Source organism: Thamnophis sirtalis, unplaced genomic scaffold (assembly GCF_051295495.1).
Source record: "Thamnophis sirtalis isolate CommonGarterSnake01/CBP01778 unplaced genomic scaffold, rThaSir2_p1.2 scaffold_15, whole genome shotgun sequence".
Lineage (NCBI taxonomy): Eukaryota > Metazoa > Chordata > Lepidosauria > Squamata > Natricidae > Thamnophis > Thamnophis sirtalis.
This window is the reverse complement of record NW_028261395.1, coordinates 38,278,536-38,305,057: the sequence shown is the minus strand read 5'-3', so window position 1 is coordinate 38,305,057 and position 26,522 is coordinate 38,278,536. Positions and strand designations below refer to the sequence as shown.

The following is a 26,522-nucleotide window of genomic DNA, read 5'->3' as shown; positions in this document are numbered from 1 at the left end:
GGGAAGGATACTGCAAAATCTCCATTCCCTCCCCACTCCAGGGGAAGGATACTGTAAAATCTCCATTCCCTCCCCACTCCAGGGGAAGGATACTGTAAAATCTCCATTCCCTCCCCACTACAGGGGAAGGATACTGCAAAATCTCCATTCCCTCCCCACTCCAGGGGAAGGATACTGCAAAATCTCCATTCCCTCCCCACTCCAGGGGAAGGATACTGCAAAATCCCCATTCCCTCCCCACTCCAGGGGAAGGAAACTGCAAAATCCCCGTTCCCTCTCCACTCCAGGGGAAGGAAACTGCAAAATCCCCATTCCCTCCCCACTCCAGGGGAAGGATACTGCAAAATCCCCATTCCCTCCCCACTCCAGGGGAAGGATACTGCAAAATCCCCATTCCCTCCCCACTCCAGGGAAAGGATACTGCAGAATCCCCATTCCCTCCCCACTCCAGGGAAAGGATACTGCAGAATCCCCATTCCCTCCCCACTCCAGGGAAAGGATACTACAGAATCCCCATTCCCTCCCCACTCCAGGGGAAGGATACTGCAAAATCTCCATTCCCTCCCCACTCCAGGGGAAGGATACTGCAAAATCTCCATTCCCTCCCCACTCCAGGGGAAGGATACTGCAAAATCCCCATTCCCTCCTGATCAGCTGGGACTCAGGAGGTAGAGAATAGATGGGGGCAGGGCCAGTCAGAGATGGTATTTGCCGGTTCTCCGAACTACTCAAAATTTCTGCTTCCCGTTGTCCAGAACTGGTCAGAACCTGCTGAATACCATCTCCGGTCCCCAAGTCTTAAATGTTGCCAAGGTTGGAGTCCCCTGCTTTATACGGGGAAGAAGATCCGAAAGCAAGAACGCAAAGAGAAGCTAGAATTAACTTTTGGAGGCGGGGGGGGTGTGTGTGTTGCATTAAATCCTTCCACTTCTCCAAACTGTCAAGGAATTTTATTATTATTATTTTTTAACAAAGATGTTTGGAGGAGAATTAGATAACGGCTTTTCCTTTGATGTTTCTCTCTGTCAGGCCTGTGAACACCGGGTAGGATATTAATGGCAATGTTGCAAGTGTGTGCAGTGATTGTGTGAACGGCTGTGAATGCATAATGTGAAACAAGCATGCCCCACGGAAGCATCTTGGTGTTGATTTGTGAGGCTGTAGCGCCCAGTGGTAGTGGCGTTGTGCATTGTGTTTTTTAAACAATATTCCAGTTCGGGGGTGGGGGTGGGGAGAAAAGATTTTTCTACAGCTAGTCCTCGACTTACGACCGTTCATTTAGTGACCATTCAAAGTTACAACAGGACTGAAAAAACTCTTTCACTTTTGGCCATCACAACATCCTCACATTCACACAATCCACATTTAGGGGCTCATCAACCAGGATGTTTTTCAAACACCCAGGGCTCATCTGATCTCTACTGGTGACCCTCCTAGCCAAACTTCCAAAATACAAAGTCGGGAATAGGGGAAGCCTATTTAACAACCATGGGGATTCGTTTAACAACCTGTTCTGACCGAGGCTTCCCAAGAGCCTGAAGCAAACTCCTTGTCCCGAAAAAACCCCTTTTTATTAATTGACTGTGAATTCTGCTCCTTCACAGCCAGCAAAGTCTTTTAAGGGAGGATTTACGGTCACAGACCTTATCTGGCTTGGAGAGCTGCCAGGCCGATAACTGCAAAACTTGACAAGGAGTCTCGGAGAGTCACGAACCAATGAAGCGAACTAATAAGTCTCCTGCAAACTCCACTCCCCTTTGGCTCCTTTTTTATGTCCTCTGGGAGGGGCCATTCATCATCCACCTGTGGCCTTACTCCCAAGTCAACCCCTGTTCTCTAGCTGTTCCCTTCATCTGGCAACTCTGTGCATGCACACACTGGGAACAGGCTCCAGCTGTTCTTCCGCCTCACTGTTGTCTGACTCCGAAGGCAGCTGGTAACTGGCATACGGCTCTGGCTCCCTCTCTGCCTCCGACACAGAGCCATTATCAGAGCCTTCCCCAGACTCCAGGGCTGGCCCATCTTCCTCCCCAACCTCCTCACTATCCGAATCTGCTGCCAGCTCTTCTGGCTACTGGCGGGCCACAACACAACCGTGTGGAAAGGGCGGTAACATTGGAAGCAACTCATTTATCCACCTTACTTAGCCATGGAAATTCTGGCAGCGATTGTGGTCACACGCCGAGGACTTCCTGTTTTCTTCCTGAGAAATGAGGAATAGCCACCCCCCCCCCCTCAAGGTGCTATAACCAGGCACTGGGAGTGGGGGCGTTTTATGTCTCCCTTCCCCGTCCTGGTGTGTAAGGAAGAAAGCTTCCCCTCCACTAAAATTTTTGGGAAGAACCAGAGGGCAGTATTTTTTCTTCCCCTTGCATGTCTTTGCAGTTTCTTTACGGCTGAATTCAAGAATTATATTCTTGCAAAAATCTGCTCGGTGCTTTGAGGATTTCGGAATGGGGCTTGAAGATTTTCGTGGGCTGCTTCCCCCCCGCCACCCCCATTCTGCTAAACAAATAATTCCCTCAACCCTGTCAAACTATTTACTAAGTCTGCATTACTATTACTATTAATCTTCTCATCGTTCCTATCACCCATCTCCTCCCACTTATGACTGTAACTTTGTGGCTTGTATCCTTATGATTTATATTGATTGTTTCCTAGTATGATTTGATTGCTTATTTGTACCTTATGACTATCATTAAGTGTTGTACACTTATGATTCTTGATGAACGTATCTTCTTTTTATGTGCACTGAGAGTTTATGCACCAAAGACAAATTCCTTGTGCGTCCAATCACACTTGGCCAATAAAGGATTCTATTCTATTCTCTATTAAATTCTATTCCTATTCCATTCCATTCTACTTCTACTTCTATATTCTATTCCTATCCTATCCTATCCTGGTTGTTATGGAACTGGGGAAAAAAACCCGGGCTTTCTTTCTTGCAGGGGGCAGCTAGAGATCAGCAGTCTGGTCCCTCTGGGGCCCAAGTACATTGTGAAGTGGAACGCAGCCTTGCCCCAGGTTCAGGTCCTAGAGGTGGGGCAGGAGAGCAGCGCCAAGGAGAAAGACGGCGTCGCCATCCCAAACGTGGGCTCTAGGAAACCGGCGCCACCCAGCCAGTCTGGCCACAGTAAGGACATTTCTCTCCTTTCCCCACGGTTCAAAACGGCCAGCTGAGGGGAGGGGAGGGGGACGGAACATGAACAGTCGGGACAGTTGGCCTTCACCCCTAAAATAAATCTTCTTTTAAAATCTTCCTTGCATAAAAATCCTTTTTCCTTTTGTGAGCCCCCATTGCAAATATCACCTGAAATGTTTTGTAAACTCTGTTTGAGCTGACTTAGGGGGCTTGTAAATTCTCAGGACTCTTTTTTCCGCTATGTATTCAAAATGGACTGTGATTAATCTCTCTATCTACTGTCTGTCTGTCCGTCTGTCTGTCTGTCTGTATCTCTATCCATCCCTCTCTCTCTCTCCCTCCATATCCATTCATCCATCTTTATCTCTATCCATCCATCCATCTATCTATCTATCTATCTATCTCTATATCCATCCATCCATCCATTTATCTATATCTATGTATATATCTATCTATATCTCTATCTATCCATCCATCCATTTCTCTCTCTATCTCCATCATCCATCCCTCTCTCTATAGCTATATCCATCCCATCTATCTATCTATCTATCTATCTATCTATCTATCTCTCTCTCTCTCTCTCTCTCTCTCTCTCTCTCTCTCTCTCTCTCTCCCTTTTTTGTTACATTTGTTATATTTATGCTGATAAATAAATAAAGGGAGACTAGTATAGATCTATTTCAAGCTATTTAGCTCTCATCAGCTAGCCATACCCAAGTTTTTGGGTCTCTTGTGACGAGCCTAATGACAGAGAGTGGAAGTGTGACCTTCCTCCCATACTTGGGCATACCAGGGGTTGTGACTTTAAAAAGTATATATATATATATATATATATATATATATATATATATATATATATATATATATATATATATATATATATATATATATATATATATATATATATATATATATATATGTTTTTTATTTGTGCTGATAAATAAATAAAGGAAGACTAGTATAGATCTATTTCAAGCTATTTAGCTCTCATCAGCTAGCCATATCCTTACTGGGATTCGAACCTGTGCTCTATTGCCTCCGGGCAAGGAGTTAACCATTTGAGCTACAGAGAACGACTCCTTTTATCAGCCAGCCAGGGTGGGAGGTATATACTTAAAGTCACAACCCCTGGTATGCCCAAGTGTGGGAGGAAGGTCACACTTCCACTCTCTGTCATTAGGCTCGTCACAAGAGTCCATCCAGACAGAAACCCAATATTTTTACTGTTGCCTTTGTTATATTTGTGTTTTTTATTTGTGCTGATAAATAAATAAAGGAAGACTAGTATAGATCTATTTCAAGCTATTTAGCTCTCATCAGCTAGCCATATCCTTACTGGGATTCGAACCTGTGCTCTATTGCCTCCTATATATATATATATATCCTATCTCTATATCTATCTATCTATCTATCTATCTATCTATCTATCTATCTATCTATCTATCTATCTATCTATCTACCTACCTACCTACCTACCTACCTACCTACCTACCTACCTACCTACCTACCTACCTACCTATCTATCTATCTATCTATCTATCTATCTATCTATCTATCATCTATTTGTCTCTGACAGTCTATTATCCTGTCTGTCTGTCTATCCATCAATCTATCTTTGTGTCTATCTCTATCTCTTTATGTCTTTTATCTATCATCTACTGTACCTATCATCTATTGCCCAGTTGGAAGTTGTGAAATACTTGAGAAATTATTTTACCAATATTTTTCCTGGAAGGGGCCCCAGCATTCAACAGGCTGCCCCTGCTGAATTTAAACTGAAGAAATTTTTGAATTTTATTTTTAAAGTTGTTAGGCACCCTGTAAAATTCAAAGAGCATCCTTTTTTTTTTAATCAATAGAGTTCAGTTTGGGTTCAGTGTGATGCATCCATTACCTGAGTTTGCTAGTACAGTTAGTCCTCAACTTAAGACCGTAATGGAATCTGTCCATCGTGGTTGTAAATCACGACAGCTGTAAAGTGAGGTCCTATGGCCATAATTGCAGTTGTGTTGCCAAGAATTTTGGATCTGGGTCATAAATAGCCCCCAAATTGCAGCGTAAATTTGAATGGCTGCTAAGACTACCTGCGTTGGGAACAAAAGAAAGGAAAATATATATTTGAAACGCAAGTGTACTGGGAAAGGCTGAGTATCAGTGGTGGGTTGCAGGCAGTACACCCTGGTATGGGCGTACTGGAGCCTGCCCGGAGCACTGGGTATGTTCTGGTACGGTACTCCATAGGGCCCACCCACCCGCCCGAGCTCCTTTAAGCCTTTGGCACTTCCACGCATGCACATGGTGTGTACGGGACCTGTGCATCGCTCCACTGAGCAGCAGGAGCATTGCGGAGGGAATGCGTCACAGGGAAGCGTCTCAGGGAAGTACCAAGCATGCGCATGTCCATGTGGGTGATGGTACGGAATCTGGAACCCACCACTGCTGAGTATGTACGGTTCACCGACAAAAGTGCGCCCGATGTAACCGTGGTGAGAAAACCGCGAGTTCTAAACTACGCCGCCGAATGAGCCCAGAAGCGTGCCGACAACAGCGCGCCGACAGAAGCGCGCTCTAAACCTAAACCTAACCCTGAACCTAATCCTAACCCTAAACCTAACCCTAACCCTAACCCTAACCCTTACCTTAACTTAAATCGCGCTTCTGTCGGGGCGCTGTTGTGGGCGCGTTGATGACATCGCGGTTTTCGCACTGCGGTTTCGTCGGCGCGCTTTTGTCGTGCGCGCATTTGTCAGGTCACGAGTATGTCCACTCTAGGCAAGGAGATTCTCTGGTCGTGACGTTCCCTAAAATCCAAGTTTGCCTCCTTCAGATAAAGTTTTTTTGGGGCCTCCTCGCCTGTTTCAAGAGCTGCAAGACCTGCAAAAGGATTTGGCCGTAGTGCAACAGATCACACTTTTAATCAGCACCCTCCATGGCACCTACCAGGTGAGTCCACTTCGGGGTAGCCTGAATGCCGTTTGGGGCCCTTTGCCAACACCCTGTTATTTCCAGCGCTTTTGAAGCCACGTGAGGTACCCTATTTTTCGGAGTATAAGGCGCACCTTTTTCCCTCAAAAAAGAGGCTGAAAATCTGGGTGCGTCTTATACACTGAATACAGCATTTTTGGCCTCCTGAAACCCCGCCCCCTTCACCAAAATGGCCGTGCAGAGCCTTTAGGAGGCTTCCAGAGTGCTCCTGGGGGCTGGGGAGGGCAGAAATGAACGAAAAAAGGGCCATTTTTTTGCTGAGTTTTGCCCCCAGCCCCCAGGAACACTCTATAAGCCTCCTAAAGGCTATGCATGCCCTTAAAAAAAAAAAACGGGCCCGTTTTTCACAAAAATGGGCTGTTTTTTGCTCGTTTTCCCCACCCCTAGGAACACTCTACAAGCCTCCTAAAGACTATTCATCCCTTTTCTTTAAAAAATGGGCCCTTTTAGAGAAAAACAGGCCATTTTTCAGAGGTCTGCAGAGTGCAATAACTTTTTTTTTTTAATTCTTCAAAATCTTGGTGCGTCTTATACTCTGAAAAATACGGTAGTTTCGTTTGAAATGCAGACGTTGTGAACAACATGGGGGGGTCTTTTCTCCCTTCCAACCCCTGGCTTCAAGCCCACCTCTCCCTCTCCGCATGGAAGTGAAGTCCATGCAGAATCATGTAGTTATTTCAGAGGTCTTTTAAGGCTCCCTTGACAGCTTTGCAGCTCCTCCTCACAGGACAATTGCTTGGATTTTTATTCAGCCCTTTGGTCCAAGTAAGGAATAAATGCATGTAGCATGTTCTAAATATGTGGAGAACAGAGGAGAAAGGAAACCGACATTCTTTATTCTGTCTGGTGAGCTGAAGAGCTGATGTATTGATGCTAATTTATTGATCAGTTCGGGATTCTGGGTGGGTTAGTTTTAGAGGAATTACAAAAATGGTAGGCCTTAGAGAGACTCCAGCGAGCACATGATGTGTAAATACAGGTAGTCCTCCACTTACGACTACAGTTGAACTCCAAATTTCTGTGGCCGAGCAAAGCAATTGTTAAGTGAGTTTTGCCCCATTTTACGACCTTTCTAGCCGCAGTTGTTAAATGAATCAGTGCAAGTTGCTAAGTTAGTAACCCGATGGTAAGACAAGCTTGGCTTCCCCGTTGACTTTGGTCACAAAAGAGAAACACAAGACCCCTGGGATGGCTGCAACCATCTATAATATGAGTCAGTGACCAAAATTTGATCATGTGACCATGGGAGTGTTGCAACGATTGCATGAAAAACAGTCATCAGCCACTTTTTTCAGTCCCATTGTAACTGTGAACTGTCACTAAGCAGCTGATTGTAAGTTAAGGACCATCTGTATTGTTCTTGAGTGCCGGTGTTGTGGCCTGCCAGCGGCCATGAAGCTGGCAGCAGAGTCGGATAGTGAGGAGGTTGGGGAGGAACAAGGGCCAATCCTGGAGTCTGGGGAAGGCTCTGATGAGGGCTCTGTGTCGGAGGCAGAGAGGGGGCCAGAGCCGTTGGACAGTTATCATCTGCCTTCGGAGTCAGACATCAGTGAGGCAGAAGAACAGCTGGAGCCTGTTCCCAGTGTGCACATGCGCAGAGTTGCCAGACGAAGGGAACAACTAAAGAACAGAGGTCGACTTGGGAGTAAGGCTACAGGTGGACGATGAATGGCCCTTCCCAGAGGAAATAAAAGAGGAGCGAAAGGGGAGTGGAGTTTGCAGGAGACAATTAGTTTGCTTAATTGGTTCGTGACTCTCCGAGGCTCCTTGCCAAGTTCTGCAGATATTGGCCTGGCAGCTCTCCAAGCCAGATAAGGTCTGTGACTGTAAATCCTCCTCGAAAGACTGCTGGGTGTGAATAAGCAGAAGTAAATGAATAAAAGGGGTCTTTGTCGAGACAAGGAGTCTGCTTTTTGCTCTTGGGAATCCTCGGTCAGGCCAGAAAGAGAGAAACCTTAGAGGCTCCTTTCTGTCAAAATCACGGATACGTCTTTCAATCATAAGGGGAGGATTTGCTCTCAACACTGTTATCCACAATCCAGACTCACGATACCCTCCCAGGCTGTGCCCCTGAAAACGAAGACCCCCCAATGAATTAATTTTCTTTTTCCACTTGGCTTCTAGAACCTGAACATGACGGTGGCCCAAGACTGGTGTTTAGCTCTGCAGAGGATGATGAGGGTGAAGGAAGAGGAGATCCACTCGGCCAACAAGTGCCGCCTCCGTCTCTTACTTCCTGGGAAGCCCGACAAGTACGTGGGGGGGTTTATTTCCTAAGGCTGACTCAGGAGAACCCATAACGACGTCCGGAGTCTGTCCACCCGTCACCACTCTGGCTTCAGCCCAACCCTCCATGGCTGCTTCCTTTCCACCAAAGCTAGGAGTGGGTGACCCACCTGTTATCAAGCTGTGTCAATCAATCAGAATGGAGGTGGAAGGGACCTTGGAGGTCTTCTAGTGCAACCCTCTGCTCAAGAAGGAGACCCTATACCGTTTCAGACAGGTGGCTCTTCAGACAACGTCTAGTTTTTAAGAAAAGAACTCTCAGCATCTTCCGTTCCACCGATTAATTGTCCTCGCTGTTAGGAAGTTTCTCCTTAATCCCAGGTTGCTTCTCTCCTTGATTAGTTTCCATCCGTGGCTTCTTGTCCTGCCCTCGAAATGCTTTGGAAAACAAGTTGATTCCCCTCTGTGGCAGCCCCTCAAATACTGCAATACTGCTATCATATCAACCCTAACCCTTCTTTTGTTTAGACTGGCATCATGGATTGCATGCCAAAAGCGGGGGGAGCACAGGGGGAGGGGTCATGCGCTGGCATGCCCACACGCATAATGCTGTGCATGCGACCCAGCGCACATACATGCACACCAGTGGTGGGGCCCGGCGTCGCCTACATGGACATGCGCGGCATGCGCATGCATTATAGCTGCCAGTGAAACTTCTGCAAGCCTCCGCGATGCTCCAGCTGCTCGTCGGAGCATCGCGCAGGCGCTTTACGCACTGTGTGCAGAAGCACCAAAGGCTTTAAGGGACTGGTAAGGAGCTCAGGCGGGCGGGTGGGCCCTCTGGAGCACCGTACCGGAACTGTACGGACGGAGTGGGGCGTACCACCTGCAACCCACCACTGGCGCGCGCACACATCCGCATGCATGCGTGTGCAACCAGTGCTCCCCCCTGTTTTTCCCACGCTTTTTTCGCCCTCCTCAGGCTCCAGAGGCTTTCTAGGAGCCTAAGTAGGGCAGAAACAGCCTCCCCCGCCACCCCAGAGACTTCAGGAGGTTCCCTGAAGGCTCCGGAGGGCCAAAAAACGGCCCTACGGCCAAACAGGAAGTTATTGTTTTTGTATTGATATTTTTTTCAATATATTACATTTTTAACGTATTTCTTTATATTGACAGGTCCGGTCGCCCCGTCAGCGTCATGGTGGTGTTCATCACACCCAACCCACTCAGCAAAATTTCCTGGGTGAATCATTTGCACTTGGCCAAAATTGCCCTCCGTGAGTAAATCCCTTTGGCTTCGCTATGCCTTGGTTCAATGCTTCTTCGTAACGCAGCAGTTAGTCCCCGACTTACAACCGTTCGTTTAGTGACAGTTCAAAGTTACAGTGGCCTTGGGGGAGAAAAGTAGGAAGGATTTATATTGCTTTGGTAAGGCCGCACTTGGAATCCTGCATTCAGTTTTGGTTGCCAGGATGTAAGAAAGATGTGGAGACTCTAGAAAGAGTGCAGAGAAGAGCAATAAAGAGGATTAGGGGACAAGAGGCTAAAACATACGATGAACGTTTGCAGGAACTGGGTATGTCTAGTTTAATGAAGAGAAGGACTAGGGGAGACGTGATAGCAGTCTTCCAATATCTCAGGGGTTGCCCCAAAGAAGAGGGAGTCAAACTATTCTCCAAGGCACCTGAGGATAGAACGAGAAGCAATGGGTGGAAACTAATCAAGGAGAGAAGCAACTCACAACTAAGGAGAGATTTCCTGGCAGTTAGAACAATTAATCAGTGGAACAGAAGTTGCCTCCAGAAGTTGTGAATGCCCCAACACTGCAAGTCTTTAAGAAGATGTTGGATAGCCATTTGTCTGAAACGGTATAGGGTTTCCTGCCTAGGCAGAGGGTTGGACTAGAAGACCTCCAAGGTCCCTTCCAACTCTGCTATTGTATTGTATTGTATATTTCTTGCAGACAGCTGTTTATCTTCATCCTTTTAGAGGGTCATTGAGGCCACTTGGAGGTTTGTCCATGTCCTCAGGGTCACCTGAGTGGTGCAAATGGTTCCTGTAGTCTGCAATTTTTTTCCCTCTGGAAATCCATTCCTACTCCCACACCATCCCAAGGGTCTTCATCCCAAATTGTGTAGCTCAAAGTTTGTAGAGATTCTCAGTCATCCAGGTCACGGTTGTCCCAAAGGTGCTTTTTTCCCCCCAAGAGGCAACTGGACTTTCTTGTTTAACAATGGAAATTCTAGTCCCAACTTTGGTCGTAAGCTGAGGACTGTTTCTGCAGAAGCTTTTTGGAAAAAGCAGTGATCATCAGGAACCCTTGTGCGAGCTCTTGCTAAAATATTCAGCAAGCTGGTTTTTTTTAATGGCTTATGTTTTAATATTTTCTGTAATTAAAGTGCTGAGCTGCCGCTCCCAAGGCACGTGGGAAAGAAGAGAAATTAATTGCTTCTCTCTCGGTGGGTGGCGGGACTTTTCCCCCCTCCCCGAATATTCCATAAGGAAATCGACGAAAGTTTGTGACTCTTACGGATCCCCTTGGGTTCTACTCTGCCTTCTTCCCTGCCTGCCCTAATGAGATAACTTTAGGTGAAGAGAGGCTTCAATTGCTTCATCTATTTTAAATTTTATTAATGAAGTGCGGCAAATAAACAAGGGAAGAGCGATACAGTCTGCTTAAATTTTATTAATGAAGTGTAGCAAATAAAAGAATAATGCGTTAAGGATAATACGATAAGGAGCTACATACATTAAAGCTACTGGTTTTTTTTTTCTCTCCACCCCACCCCCCGCCCCCCAAAAAATCTGGGCAACTTTTAAGAGTTCTGAAAGTGGAAGCTCCTGCAACTTAAAAGTTGCCAAGGCTGAAAACCACTGCATTAAAATGAAAATTAAGAGGGGGGGGGAATGAGAAGTTGGAAAGGAAAGAACATCCTACATGCTGCTAATATAATAATGACTGGTTCAGTCCTTAATCCTATTGTATGGAATGGAATGGAATGGAATGGAATGGAATGAAATAGAATAGACATCTAGAAAAACAGTTCGAAGGGACCTTGGAGGTCTTCTAGTCCACCCCCTGCCTAGGCAGGAAACCCTACAATACTTCCGATAAATGGTGACCCCACATCTTAAAAACATCCACTGCTGGAGCATTCACAACTTCTGGAGGCAAGCTGTTCCACTGATTAATTATTCTAACTGCCAGGAAATTTCTCTTCAGTTCTAGGTTGCTTCTCTCCTTGATTAGTTTCCACCCATTGCTTCTTGTTCTACCCTCAGAATAGTTTGATTCCCTCTTCTTTGTGGCTACCTCTGAAATACTGGAACACTTACATCTCGTCCTTCTTTTCAATGGAATGGAATAGAATAGAATAACAGAGTTGGAAGGGATTTTAGAGGTCTTCTAGTCCAACCCGCTACTTAGGCAGGAAACCCTACACCACCTCAGACAAATGGTTATCCAATCTCTTCTTTAAAAATGTACTACTTCTGGAGACAAGTTGTTCCATTGATTAATTGTTCTCACTGGAACAATTTCTCATTAGTTCTAGGTTGTTTCTCTCCTGGATTAGTTTCCACCCATTGCTTCTTGTCCTGCCCTCAGGTGCTTTGGAGAATAGCTTGACTCCCTCTTCTTTGTGGCAGCCCCTGAAATATTAGAATACTGCTATCATGTCACCCCTAATATCTAAATCGTAGAAAAAGGACTGCCACATCTTTCCCTTTTTATGAGAGAAAGGCCTTTCAGAAACTGATGAAAACATCACCTTTGCAGACATGATGGACGGCCATATCAATCTGATTGATAAATAAAAATAGTTAATAAGTAAAAGTTTATACCCTTTTTAGCTGCAGGGAGGACAGGGGACAGAGCTGATGTGTCAGTTCCTTCCTTTCTTGGTCTTCTTTTTAGTTATTGAGTGTTTCAATACTTCTAAAGATCATAGGTCAACCTTCATTTAAGGAATCTAGAGACTCTATCAATAAAATTATTTACTTCCTTTGCAAGGAGCATAGTGTGGGGAATTCTACATTATTTTTCAGCAAACTGTGGCTCTGGGGTGCTAGACTATCTCTGGTCCTTTCTGTGCATTTGAGGAGGGGGCAGTGAGAAAAATTATCATTTTTACCCATGGCCAGCACAACCAAGATGGCTCTTCCAGGCTTTTGTGAAAGGCATTCTCATTCTGCTTTGCTTCACAGACAAGAGGTTGGCCAAGGTTGATTGTTGACCAAGGTTGAATATTGGGCAAGGTTGATTGTTGATCAAAGTTGCCTTGACCAAAGTTGACTGTTGACCAAGGTTGACTCTTGACCAAAGTTGAATGTTGACCAAAGCTTGTTGGCCAAGATTGACTGTTGGCCAAAGTTGACTGTTAACCAAGGTTGACTGTTGACCAAGTTTGAATGTTGACCAAACTTGACTGTTGGCCAAGATTGACTGTTGGCCAAAGTTGACTGTTAACCAAGGTTGACTGTTGGCCAAGGTTGACTGTTGGCCAAAGTTGACTATTGGCCAATGTCGTAGGGCACATTTGGAGCTGACCCTTGGAGGGGGGGATTTTCCAACTCTTCTCTCTTTCCCTTCAGGAGAAGAAAACCAGCCTGGGTGGGTCTGCCCCGAAGAAGACAAGAAGAGCAAAGCCGCTTTCTGGTGTCCCATTTTGGTCTGTCACATCCCTGCCTTCTCATCCAGGGCCCTCGACCTGCAGGTAAGCAAGCTCGAAGTTGGCCCCCACCCTGTGCCAACTTCTGACCGTCTTTTCAAGAACTGGCATCATTTTTTACTTTCTAGAGGGAAAGAAGGAGAAGAAAAGTAGGAGAAGGAAGGAAAATTAAGGGGATGGAAAGAGAAGGAAGAAAGTAGAAGAAGGGAGGAATGTACGAAGGAAGGAAGGCGAAGGTAGAATGTAGGAGAAGGAAGAAAGAAGATTGAGAGGAAAGAAGGGAGGAGAAGGGAGGAAAAAGAAGATCGAGGGAAAGGAAGGAAAGTAGGAGAAGGAAGGAAGAAGGAAAATTGAGCGAAAGGCAGGAACGTATGAAGGAAGGAAGGCGAAGGTAGAATGTAGGAGAAGGAACGAAGAAGGAAGATCAAGAGGAAAGAAGGAAGGTAGAAAGGAGAAGAAGGAAGAAGGAAAATTGAGGTGAAGGAAGGAGAAGGAAAGTAGGAGAAGGAAGGGAGAAGGAAAATTGAGCAAAAGGAAGGAATGTAGGAAGGAAGGAAGGCAAAGGGAGAATGTAGAAGAAGGAAGATCGCAAGGAATGAAGGAAGGAAGGAAGGAAGGAAGGAAGGAAGGAAGGAAGGAAGGAAGGAAGGAAGGAAGGGTCAAAAGGACATTTTCAATTCCAAAGTGCAAGATTTCACCCAGCATTGCTAATTGATTCCTTTTCTCTCCGCTTCTGTTTTCTGGCGAGGTGGAAGAATAAATTCAGCTGGAAAAAAAGAGAGAAAGCAGGCACATTTTAAAAAAACCCAGACTTTTATGCCCACCCATTCCCTTTCTTTGGAACATCTGCCGTTTTCCCCAGGCAGTTGGGCCCCGAGACTAATTTTAGTCCTCTGTTCCTGCTGCTCCCCCTCAGCCCCTTCTCTGGTGGCTCTGCCTTAATTGAGTGTTTCCATTGATTGATTCTGTTGTTCCCCAGATGTATTTTTAGCTGTTCTTAACAATTCCTTTCCTTTGTTTTCGGAGGCTGGTGGTGAAGATATCACTTTAGAAAGTTGGGCTTTTACGTCCCTTCGCCAAAGCTGGTTTCAAAAGAGTTGTAAAAACTCTCCCGTCGAATAACTGTTTCTCTTTTTTTTCTCTCCTCTTCTGAATGGATTCCTGCCGTCAGCTGGGGGCGGCCATGCACAGCCCCGTCCAGTCTTCCTTGCTGGGATTCTCGGCCATCAGCACTTCTCTGCCACAGGGCTACCTTTGGGTGAGTTTATATCTGCTACGGCCTCGCGGATTGGTGAGTTTATATCTGTTACGGCCTCGAGGATTGGACGCTAAAACGTACGATGAACGGTTGCAGGAACTGGGCCTGGCTAGTCCAGTGAAGAGAAGGACCAGGGGAGACAGGATAGCATCTTCCAATATTTGAGGGGCTGCCACAGAGAGGAGAAGGGGGTCAAGCTGTTTCCCAAAGCACCCTGGTCAACAACAAAGTGATAAAATTGTAGTCCAGGTTAAAAGACAGCGCTTTTTTTTTTCTTTCGGCTCTTTCAGCCATTATCATCACAAATATTTTGTAATCAACGTTGAGTGGTGAGATTGTCCTATAGTTCTTAATTTGTTGAGTCTTTGTGTCATCCTTGGGAATGAGTGTTATCAGTGCCTCCATCCATGTCTTTGGTAATTTTGCCTGCTCTAAAGCTTCATTATAGACATTCAGTAGTAGGGTTTCCCTAGGGCAGGTCCATCAGATGTGATGGGATTTTCTCTAAGGTCAGGAAATATTGGCGTTAAGTTAAGAAAGTGGCTGGAAGAGATCACTGAACAGAGGATAGAGTTGAAACTGGAACTATTTCTTTTAAAGACTCGAGCCTGAGGTGAACCTCGGGCTCTGGCTGCGGCTGCCGGCTGTGTCGGGAGGATGCAACAATTTCTCCTGGATATTTTTTGATGGGGACATGGGGGGCAAAACTATACTACGTAACATTACATATTATACTTGCAAGCAGAATCGGGTTAGCACAGAACTGGAAACAAACAGATATTCCCCCAGACCTGATCATAAGAAGAAAAATTTATGAATGTGCAGAAATGGATAGGATAGTTGTCTGCCATCTATTCATCTCTGCCCCCTGCCTTTCTTCCCCAGAGTTAGAGTGTGGCTTCGCTAGCAGGAGTGGTTCTTCCTTCCCAAGGATCTGCCCATAGATTTCCACTGCTCTCCTCTCCTCTGCCTTTTGCGCATCCCCGTGTCAAGCACTGCACTCAGCTATTCCTCCTCTTCCTCATCAGCCACCTCTAGGCTTGAGGGCTATAGACTCTCCATCTATAAGGGCTGACAGATGGCCCAGGCTCCCCCTCTCTCTCCCTCTCTCTCTGCCAGCTCTACTTCCTCCTCTTCCTCTGTCTATAGCAGTGATGGCTAACCTTTTTTGGATCGCGTGCCAAAAGCCGGGGGGGGGGAGCACAGGGAGGGGTGCATGCGCAGGCGTGCCCACACCCATAATGCTATGCCTGTGACCCCAGCGCGCATGTACACCCTTCCCCCTGCGTGCATATGTGTGTGATCAACACTCCCCACTGCTTTAGGCGTGCTTTTTTCGCCCTCCCCAGGCTCCAGAGGCTTTCTAGAACCCTGGGGAGGGCAAAAACAGCCTCCCTCTGCCACCCAGAAGCCCTCCAGAAGCTTCAGGAGCTTCCCTGAAGCCTCCGGAGGGCAAAAAACGGCCCTATGGGCAACCCGGAAGTTCGGGAACGGTGATTTCCGGTTTGGCCATAGGGCCGTTTTTGCCCTTTGGAGCCTTCGGGGAAGCCTTCCTGAAGTTCCAGTTTGCCTGTAGGGCCTGCATTTTGCCCTCCGGAGGCTTTGAAGAGGACTCCGGAAGGTGAAAAGCCTCTAGAGCAGTGTTTCTCACTGGCTGGCTGGGGAATTCTGGGAGTTGAAGTCCAGACATCTTCAAGTTGCCAAGGTTGAGAAACACTGCTCTAGAGGATGAAAAACAGCCTTAAAAGAAGGCCAAAGTCAGTGGCCAGTGCGCGCATGCGTGCTGGAGCTGACAGGGCAATGCCTCGCGTGCCCTAAGAAATGCCCCCACGTGCCACAGGTTCACCATCACGGGTCTATAGAAATGAAGGAGAGGGAAGAAACCGAGTACTATCAAAGCTGGAATAGATGGTATTCCTGGATTGAAAGTAAGAGTAAAACTCAGGGCATTAAACGTTAAAGTATAATACATAGAATGTAAAAGGTAAAGGATGATACTGACTTGATGCTATTATAACCGAAATAAGGATATAATTTAGGATAGTGAAATGGAGATAGAAGTTTCGTTAATAGGATTGTTACGAAAGGTATTGATACCGATATGGAATAGCTGTTATAAGTGTTATAAATTTGTGCCTTGTGTTTTGTCTTTTAAATGTTGGAAAATTCAATAAATACTATTAAAGAATTAAAAAAAAGACAAGCGTCCACTCTTTCTGGCTCCTCTAGGTCGGAGGAGGTCAGGAGGGCGCCGGGGGTCAAGTGGAGATATTTTCCCTGAACCGGTCAGTGCCTCGTACGGTCAGATCCTTCCCGGTGGCCTCACAGGTTCTCTGCTTGGAATACATCCCCGAAAGGGCCGAAGAGGAGCGAGCCGAGGAGTCTCCAACTGGGGCTGACCAGTCGTTTCCAGCTCAGCCTGCCCTCTGCCTCGGCCTGCAGGATGGCAGGTGAGAAATCATCGGGAAATGATTGGTGGGGAGGAGGGGCTTGAAGAGTTGGGAAGCCCCCTCCTGTCTGTGCAGGACACTCCATTGTGATATTGTCTGTTTAGTCTTCCTTTTGGGCTGGTCAGTCGAATGCCACCTGCAGAGCCTGGGCACCAGAGGTGGGTTCCTGCCAGTTCGCACCAGTTTGGTAGAACCGGTTCGTCAAATCTACCGAACTGGTTAGAAGAGGTTCCACCAGTGGACCCGGAAAGCAGGCCACACCTACAGAAGAGGTTCCAAAAATTTTTGAAACCCACCACTGACACACACACACACACGCACACACACACACACACACACACACACACACACACACACACACACTGACTCACAGAGAGAGAGAAAGAGAAAGAAAGAAAGAAAGAAAGAAAGAGTGAGAGAGAGATGAAAGAAGAAAAGGAAAAAGGAACAGAGACACAAAAGGAAGGAAAGAGAGAGAGAGAGAGAGAGAGAAAACACATGGCCGGCAAGCCACTCCCACAAAGGAGGCCACAACCACGGAGTAGGTTCAAAAATTTTTTGAAACCCACCACTGCTGGACACCCATGCTTACCTTAATTTACTTTATTGTCATTGCACCTCATACAACGAAATTAATGTACGGTGTACATTATAACCATAAAAATAAAACATAAACGCAAACATCCACATTCTATGCAACTGAATTGAAAACCCTTGATACTGCATTAACATTGCACTATACGGTAGAATTCAATATAGTTCCTCCCCTGGGATAGAAGTTGTTTTTTAGCCAATTGGTCCTTGTTTTTATTGTCCTGTACCGGCTGCCAAGTGGTAATAGTTAAAAAAAAAAAAGGGTGCCCAGGATGAGATGGATCTCTAGGAACGTTTTGAACTTTCTTAAGGCTATCAAGCTCTTCCAAAGAGGGGAGAGGGGCAGTCCATGATCCTCTGGGCAATGATGTTGACCCTTTGGGGCGCTGTCCTATCTGGCACTGGGCAATTGGCAAACCAGACACAGCTGCAGTTAAAGTTAAAATACTCTCTATGGTGCAGCGCAGTGGCTCAGTGGCTAAGACGCTGAGCTTGTCGATCAGAAAGGTTGGCAGTTCAGCGGTTTGAATCCCTAGCGCTGCATAATGGAGTGAGCTCCTGTGACTTGTCCCAGCTTCTGCCAACCTAGCCGTTTGAAAGCATGTGAAAAATGCAAGTAGAAAAATAGGGACCACCTTTGGTGGGAAGATTACAGCGTTCCGTGCGCCTTCGGCATTTAGTCATGCCATCCACATGACCACGGAGACGTCTTTGGGCAGCGCTGGCTCTTTGCCTTTGAAATGGAGATGAGCACCGCCCCCTAGAGTCGGGAATGACTAGCGCGTATGTGCGAGGGGAACCTTTACCTTGTATTGGTGCAGTGTTAGGTCCCCAGCAGTTTGATTCGTGCTGCTGATCTTTGATTTTTCTATCCACGTATTTTGAACCGTCCTCTCTCTCCACCCAACCCCATTGCACTTCCTCGGAATGGGGAGGGAGAAGCACTCTGCTCATGTTCAGAGGAGTGGTCTCAAATGGTCTTTGTAGGGGTATCTCCGTTGGGAGACAGAAAGTAGTGCAGCGGAATGTATAGCTAGAGAGAAAGAACGTTGCTAGTAGAAACACATGAATAGAGTTTCAGACACTGCTAGCAAAAACAAGTAGCTTTACTACTGATAATTGCTTCACGAGCAGTGATAGTAGATATTAGTCCAAACACAATTCAAAGAACAAACAATAGCTTACAGTCGCAGTTCACATTCCAGTCATCAAGCATAGGACAAGCAGAGAGAGAGAATGAGCTCTCTTAACTCCTCCTTATTGTAAAGTTAATTGCAGTTGTTAAGTACATCCACTCATTTAAAGCAACAACGACCATTTGTTATTGTATATAGATATATATTGCCTACCCAGAGGTGGGTTCCTACCAGTTCGCACCTATTCGGTAGAACCGGTTCGTCAAATCTACTGAACCGGTTAGAAGAGGTTCCCCCAGTGGACCCGGAAAGCAGGCCACACCTACAGAAGAGGTTCCAAAAAATTTTGAAACCCACCACTGGCAAGGACCTTGTAACTTGACAGCTTTAAGACTTGCATGCTTCAATGCCAGAGTTTCTGAATAGCTACTTGGACCGACCTAAGTACTAATTCATAATTTCATATCCGGTCACATGGGCGGCAAGCCACTCCCATCCGGTCACATGGGTGGCAAGCCACTCCCACAAATGAGGCCACACCCACAGAGTAGGTTCCAACAATTTTTGAAACCCACCACTGTGCCTACCACTCCCAACAGTCTTAATTCAAGAAAAAGGGATGAAGCTACTCCACTGTCGGCCACTGGGGGGTGACCTTTCAACGCTAGCAAATGGTACTATGGGCTCATGATGGCTTTTTAAAGGCAAGTGCCGGTTTGTTCCCACTGCAGCATCCTGGCCTATAGCAGCCTGGACACAGGGGCCCAGTGTTTGCTGACCAGCCGGACCCCTGGAGCCCACCCCGTCCTCTGCCTGAAGCACAACACCGATTACCTCTTTGCCGGCCTCCAGAACGGGACGGTGGCGGTGTACGCCAGAATTAACGGTGAGAATCTTTTTGTACCTGGAATTTTTTTCCATCTCAAGGTGCATTTTCAGCACCGAGCCTTTTTCCCAACCCTCACGAGAATCACGTGCATCATCCCAAAATTTGGACTCCGGATGTTCCGTCAGTGTCATCCATGGCTTACTGGGAAGGTGTCTGTTTAAAAACAAACAGATTTGGTGGAATTTTTAAGTTCTCTCGAATAGTCCCTTCAACCAAAGAATTATCTACATGGGTTGGCAGTGGTTTTCTCCCTGGGAACCTAGAGATGTGAAAATAAATGGAATTATAATCCGTCACCAATTAGAAATTAGTCGCTATGCAGCCGTTCGTAAGTGGAGGACTTTCCATTGAGCCACACCTCGACAAGTTTGTCCTAGAAGCAGTTGAGAAGTGAGGAGGAAATACAATCCACTCCACTAAGTTTCTTTTAGGAGTGTTGTTGTTAGTTGCGAAGTCGTGTCCGATCCATCGCGACCCCATGGAGAACGTTCCTCCAGGCCTTCCTGTCCTCTACCATCCTCTGGAGTCCATTGAAGCTCACGCCTGCTGCTTCGGTGACTCCATCCAGCCACCTCCTTCTCTGCCATCCCCTTCTTCTCTTGCCCCCATCTTTCCCAGCATGAGTCTCTTCTCCAGGGAGTCCTTCCTCCTTCTCATCAGGTGGCCAAAGGATTTGAGTTTCCTCTTCAGGATCTGGCCTTCTAAAGAGCAGTCAGGGTTGATCTCCTCTAGGACTGACCGGTTGGATGGCCTTGCAGTCCAAGGGACTCAATGCAGGAGTCTTCTTCTCCAGCACCAGAGTTCAAAGGCCTCCGTTCTTTGGTGCTCAGCCTTTCTGTGTCCCGTTCCCCCCACAAAAAAAATAGTACAACTACTCCTTGAGTTGCAACAGTTCATTTATTGACAGAAGTTACAAGGGCACAGAAAAAAGTGACTTGGGACCATTTTCGCACTTAATGACCATTGCAGCAACCCCGTGGTCATGTGATCAAAATTCAGAACAGTGACTCGAAGTTATGATGGCCTCAGTGTCCCACGCGATCCCCCTTTCTGATGAGAAAAATCGGCGGGGGAAGCCAAATTCATTTAAGAACTGCATTACTAACTCAACATCTGCAGTGATACACTTGATAACTGGGGCAAGAGAGGTCTTAAAAAGGGGCAAAACTCCCTTAGCAAATGCCTCACTTAGTGGTGGCAATTTTGGAGCTTGGTTCTTTGTGGCACTCAGTCGAGGACTGCGGATAGGAAATTTATTTGTGTGTCTGTTAATCTTGAGTTGTAGGGAACGCGGTGGCTCAATGGCTAAGACACTGAGCTTGTTGATCAGAAAGGTCGGCAGTTCGACGGTTCGAATCCCTAGTGCCGCGTAACGGAGGGAGCTCCCGTGACTTGTCCCAGCTTCTGCCAACCTAGCAGTTTGAAAGCACGTAAAAAAAATGCAAGTAGAAAAATAGGGATGTCTTCGGACAGCGCTGGCTCTTCGGCTTTGAAACCGAGATGAGCACCGCCCCCTAGAGTCAGGAACGACTAGCCCAGATATGCAAAAGGGGAACCTTTACCTTCCTCTGAGTTTGACACCTTGAAGAACCAGTTTTTGTGTCTGTCCTCCCCCCCCACACCCTTCCCCACTCCTCCGTAGTTCTCTCCAGGGGAAGATTTTACTCCCACTTTTGTTTCCAGGTGCTATTAATTAATTTAAAATCTATTTTAATTTCCTGCCCCGGAAGGCGGAGCGTTTGCCCGCGTCGTGTCCCCACAGACACCCAAAATACTTAACGTTAATTGGCTTTCAACAGGCGGCGTCTGGCATGTGAGTCGGGAGACCCAAAAAAAAAAAAAAAGAAAACGAATTTGAAAGCTGCGTAATTTCCTATTGATCGGCTGTCAGTTCTCCCCAGCCCTGGGGAAGGTGGCTGTTTTACTCCTGCCGAAATCTGTCAGCTGGGTTTTAATCCTCCTGCTTTTGTCAGCTTCGGGTGGATTAAAAAAAAAATAGTCAAAACAAGACTCACCTTTGCGTTCGGCTGACTCCGATCCCCCCCCGACAGTCCGGAGTTGGTAGGTCTCAGCGCCAGCCGCGTGTCCAGTGTCTTTGGAGGCAGCCCCGTCGTTCAGGCACGATACTTATTGTTTTTTTTTTAATCTGCTTTCTTTTCAATCCTTCCTTTCTGTGCCCCTTGGGACGTGGGGTCATCTGAGCAGGTTGATTCACGGATCCAAAATGCCCAGAGTTTCTTTCCCCTCTTCCTCTCCTCTGCAAGCCCCACATCCTTCAACATGGATGATGTTATCTAGTTGGGTAATGAAATGTCTGTAAGAAAACCACCAAGCTTAGAGAGCACCAAAGACCCACAATCATTGTCCATCTCCCCCCTCTCCTGCTCCTCCTCATCTCTTCCTGCTGCTCCTCCTCCTCCTCCTCTTCCTCCACTTCTCCTCTCCTCCTATTCCTCTTCCTCCTCCTCCTCCTCTTCCTCCTCCTCCTCCTCTTCTTCGCCTTCTCTCCCTCCTCCTCCTTCTCTTCTCCTCTTTTTCTTCATCTCCTCTTCTCCTCCTCCTCTCCTCCTCCTCCTCCTCCTCTTCTCCTCCTCCTCTTCTCCTCCTCCTCCTCCTCTTCCTCCTTCTTCACCTCCTCTTCTTCTTCGCCTCCTCTCCCTCCTCTCCTCCTCATCCTTCTCTTCTCCTTTTCTTCATCTCCTCTTCCTCCTCTTGTTCTTCTCCTCCTCCTCCTCTCCTCCTCCTCTTCTTCTCCTTCTCTTCTCCTCTTCTCTTCCTCTTCCTCTTCTTCTCCTCCTCCATCTCTTCCTCCTCTTCATCTTCTTCTCCTCCTTTTTCTCCTCCTCCTCCTTCTCCTCGCTGCAAAATCCCCTTCCCTTCTACCACTGATGTTACCTAGTTAGACAATGAAACTCTGTAAGAAAACCACCAAGTTCAAAGAGCCCCAAGGCCCCCTCACCACTCCTCCTCTTCTTCCTCCTCCTCCTCCTTGCTGTCATTCGAATCCAAGTATCAAATCAACGTTTCACTTTTAAGGCCACTTTGGGGTGTCTTAGTGCTCGCATCACCCCCAAATACTGGTCATTCTTCAGCCACCTTGTTCTTCTGACTTCTCCACAACCAGCTAGAGAAAACCTTCATCGTAAGCATCCAATCCGAAATCCTACAAGTCCCATCCAGTGTTTTTTCTCCAACATTGCTGCAAAGTGGCAGAGAACTGGATAGAAAAAAAAACGCAGAGATCCATCTCTTATCTCTGCTGTTTCATACCGGATCCTTCCTCCTGGCCCCCCAAAACGTGGTTTTCCTTTGGACCGAGCGCGGTCTCCACTCCTCATCGGGCATGGCTTCATCCTTCTCTCTCTACCTTTTTGTGCGTTCCCCGATTCCTTTTCTTCCAGAGCGATTCCTCTCCACGTCCCATTAAACTCCCACCATCTGTGGCTTCGGCTGCCCTCCGTTCCAGGGTTATAAACGCCTGTTTACGCTGCTTGGGCTTCCCAGCGCCACTTGCCAACACGTTGCTTCTTATTAATTAGCTTTTGATAAGCCGTTTATGTTTTTTTTAATTAAAGTGCGCGCTAGGGCAGAGGAGAGAAAGGGGGACGTATCTCGCAGGCAGTTTCATCTGCCGCTTAGATCTTCCCAGGGCCCGGGTGGCAAAAGCATTGCTGTTGAAAGAAACCTGTTGCACCAGCTTATTTATTTACTGCCAATTGAGACAGAGGCATTTGAAGGTGAAGGTCAGAGGTGTGGTATTCAGCAGGATCAGACCACTTCTGGAGAACCGGTAGCGGAAATTTTGAGTAGTTCGGAGAACCGGTAAATGCTACTTCTGACTGGCCTCCATCTATTCTCTGCCTCCCGAGTACCAGCTGATCAGGAGGGAATGTGGATTTTGCAGTATCCTCCCTCCGGAGTGGGGAGGGAATGGGGATTTTGCAGCTTCCTTCCCCCTGGAGTGAGGAGGGAATGGGGATTTTACAGGATCCTTCCCCTGGAGTGGGGAGGGAATGGGGATTTTGCAGGATCCTTCCTCTGGAGTGGGGAGGGAATGGGGATTTTGCAGTATCCTTCCCCCTGGAGTGAGGAGGGAATGTGGATTTTACAGTATCCTTCCCCTGGAGTGAGGAGGGAATTGAGATTTTGCAGTATGCGTCCCCTGGAGTGGGGGGAGAATGGGGATTTTGCAGTATCCTTCCCCTGGAGTGGGGAGGGAATGGGGATTTTGCAGTATCCTTCCCCTGGAGTGAGGAGGGAATGGGGATTTTGCAGTATCCTTCCCCTGGAGTGGGGAGGGAATGGGGATTTTGCAGTATCCTTCCCCTGGAGTGAGGAGGGAATGGGGATTTTGCAGTATCCTTCCCCTGGAGTGAGGAGGGAATGCGGATTTTGCAGTATCCTTCCCCTGGAGTGGGGGGAGAATGGGGATTTTGCAGTATCCTTCCCCTGGAGTGGGGAGGGAATGGGGATTTTGCAGTATCCTTCCCCTGGAATGGGGATTTTGCAGTATCCTTCCCCTGGAATGGGGAGGGAATGGGGATTTTGCAGTATCCTTCCCCTGGAGTAGGGAGGGAATGGGGATTTTGCAGTATCCTTCCCCTGGAGTAGGGAGGGAATGGAGATTTTGCAGTATCCTTCCCCTGGAGTGGGGAGGGAATGGGGATTTTGCAGTATCCTTCCCCTGGAGTGGGGAGGGAATGGGGATTTTGCAGTATCCTTCCCCTAGAATGGGGAGGGAATTGAGATTTTGCAGTATGCGTCCCCTGGAGTGGGGAGAGAATGGGGATTTTGCAGTATCCTTCCCCTGGAGTGGGGAGGGAATGGGGATTTTGCAGTATCCTTCCCCTGGAGTGGGGAGGGAATGGGGATTTTGCAGTATCCTTCCCCTGGAGTGGGGAGGGAATTGAGATTTTGCAGTATCCTTCCCCTGGAGTGGGGAGAGAATGGGGATTTTGCAGTATCCTCCCTGGAGTGGGGTGGGAATGGAGCTTTTGCAGAATCCTTCCCCTGTCCTGCCCACCAAGCCATGCCACGCCCACAGAACCGGTATTAAAAAATTGCAATGCATTCATGCACACATTGGAAAGCTGAGCTTCCAGTTTCCAGCATGCGCGTGCACTCCAGCCAGCTGTTCTTCACACGCAGATGCATGCCAGAAACAGGCGCACTAGATGACCGGCGCACATGTGCATGCTGGAAACTGGAAGCTCAGCTTCCCAGTGTGCACATTCGTGCCGGGGAATTACTCTTCCATTTTCCAGCGCTCCAGTTTTGGTTCATGGTGCTGAAAAGATTTTCCAACACTGCCTTAAGTTATATTCTAGATTTTAGCCCTCCTGGGGAAGGATAAAAAAAAGTCTACTTTATGCTGCATTTTACCCACAAGATCACACCCCAAACACTGGTGTCCTTTGGGCTACCGAATTGTGTGAGTGTGTGTGTGTTTGGGCAGCGGAAAGGCTGAGCTGATTATATCCAGGAGTGATGTCAAAACAGTTGTCTGGGAGTGTTTTGGACCGCCGGCAGCCAGCAGAGCTGGCAGCAGAGTCGGACAGTGAGGAGGTTGGGGAGGAACATGGGCCACTCCTGGGGGCTAAGGAAAGCTCAGACAAGGGTTCTGCCTTGGAGGCAGAGAGGGAGCTAGACAGCTGTGAGGCAGTGGAACAGCTGGAGCCTGCCAGAAGACAAGAACAATTAAGAAAGCAGGGTCGACTTGGGAGTAAAGCCACAGGTGGAAGGTGATTGGCCCCTCCCATAGGAAACAAAAGAGGAGCGAATGGGGAGGGGGATTTTGCAGGAAACATTCATTCATTCATGTCAAGAGTGGAAATTCTGTTTGTGACTATAAGAGACTCTGTGCCAAGGGTTGGCTTGCCCTGCGTTTGGAAACTAGATATCTGGCAGTTCTCCAAGCGAGATAAGGTTCGTGTGGATAAACATTCCTCAGAAAGACTGTTTGCTAAAACCTTGCTAACTGTGAATGAAAGGAATCCACAGTCGTGTAAATAAAAGGGGTTTTGCCAGGACCAAAACTCCACTTCTTGCTTGTTAAGGAAGCCTGGGCCAGAAGAGAGAGTTACAAAGTGATGTGACATGATAACACTGTGTTTTGATGTGTTCCGAGAAATGCCACTGAAATACCGTTATGAAAAACCTCTCTGGGAAGACTCTGTGGCGTGGACGCTTGGGAAATTTACAGACAGGGCATGTCATATTTCATTTTAAACCCCATAAATTGAGAGACATCCAGGAACCTCTTTTTCCCCATGTTTCGGTAAAGGTTTTTTTTTTTGCGTGCAATTTCTTCTACATGTTAAATCGATAAAAGGCCCTGAAGAGAGAGAGGGGGGGGGGAAGGGTTTATAGGAATGGTGGCGGAGAAAGCTAACGGAGAAATTTAATTTAGTGGTCCAAGAGATTTTTTTTTTTTTTGCTCTTCGGATCAATTAAGAACGGTCCTGCTTGCAAAGATTCACTGCACTTAGCCCATGCCTCCAGGAGAATGAAACGGGAGGAATTTTAAACAAGGTTGGGCTGGCGGACCAGAGAAGTAAAAAATCCTTCCAAGGCGGAGGAGGTTTTGGTGCAAAAGTGGGAAAACAGAATTTCAAGGCTGGAGGAGGAACATAAAAATAATAATTAGAGATTTAGACTTATGCTTTTCCAAGCTGTTGCATGGCCTTAACTCTGTGGCTTCACAGATCGTTTTCTGTTTTCCATTTCTGAGTTCTGGAACCAGGTGGGAAGATTTCCTACAGGGGTCGTTTTCTCTAACGGAACCTCTAATGGATTAACAGAGTTGGAAGGGACCTTGTAGGTCATCTAGTCCAACTCCCAAGCAGGAGCCCCTACACCATTTCTGACGGATGGCACTCCAGTCTTTTCTTGAAAGCCTCCAGAGATGGAGCTCCCACAACTTCTGAAGGCAACTTCTGTTCCATGGATTGATTGTTCTCACTGTCAGGAAATTCCTCCTTATTTCCAGGTTGAATCTCTCCTTGGCCAGTTTCCATCCATTATTATTCCTTGTCTAGCCTTCAGGTGTTTTGGGAAATAGCTTGACCCCCTTCCTCTCTGTGGCAGCCCCTCAGATATTGGAAGACTGCTCTCATGTCTCCCCTGGTCCTTCTCTTCACTAGTCATGCCCAGTTCCTGTAACCATTCATCATACG

The 26,522-nt window shown here is 47.1% G+C and overlaps 1 protein-coding gene across 6 annotated transcripts in view; it reads left to right on the top strand.

Moving 5' to 3' along the window:
- ARHGEF10L (Rho guanine nucleotide exchange factor 10 like) overlaps window positions 1–26,522 on the top strand; it is a 96,904-nt gene that overhangs the window by 58,521 nt on the left and 11,861 nt on the right. For 4 of the 6 annotated variants that reach the window (XM_087702305.1, XM_087702308.1, XM_087702303.1 and 1 more), the window contains 9 exons: window positions 1,030–1,044; window positions 2,949–3,133; window positions 5,970–6,085; window positions 8,252–8,379; window positions 9,527–9,627; window positions 12,944–13,065; window positions 14,192–14,278; window positions 16,508–16,728; window positions 19,190–19,344. In XM_087702305.1, the coding sequence (XP_087558431.1) occupies window positions 1,030–1,044; window positions 2,949–3,133; window positions 5,970–6,085; window positions 8,252–8,379; window positions 9,527–9,627; window positions 12,944–13,065; window positions 14,192–14,278; window positions 16,508–16,728; window positions 19,190–19,344 (1,130 nt within the window). The remainder of the gene's footprint in view (window positions 1–1,029; window positions 1,045–2,948; window positions 3,134–5,969; window positions 6,086–8,251; window positions 8,380–9,526; window positions 9,628–12,943; window positions 13,066–14,191; window positions 14,279–16,507; window positions 16,729–19,189; window positions 19,345–26,522) is intronic. The other 2 variants (XM_087702304.1, XM_087702307.1) reach the window with 1 other exon arrangement.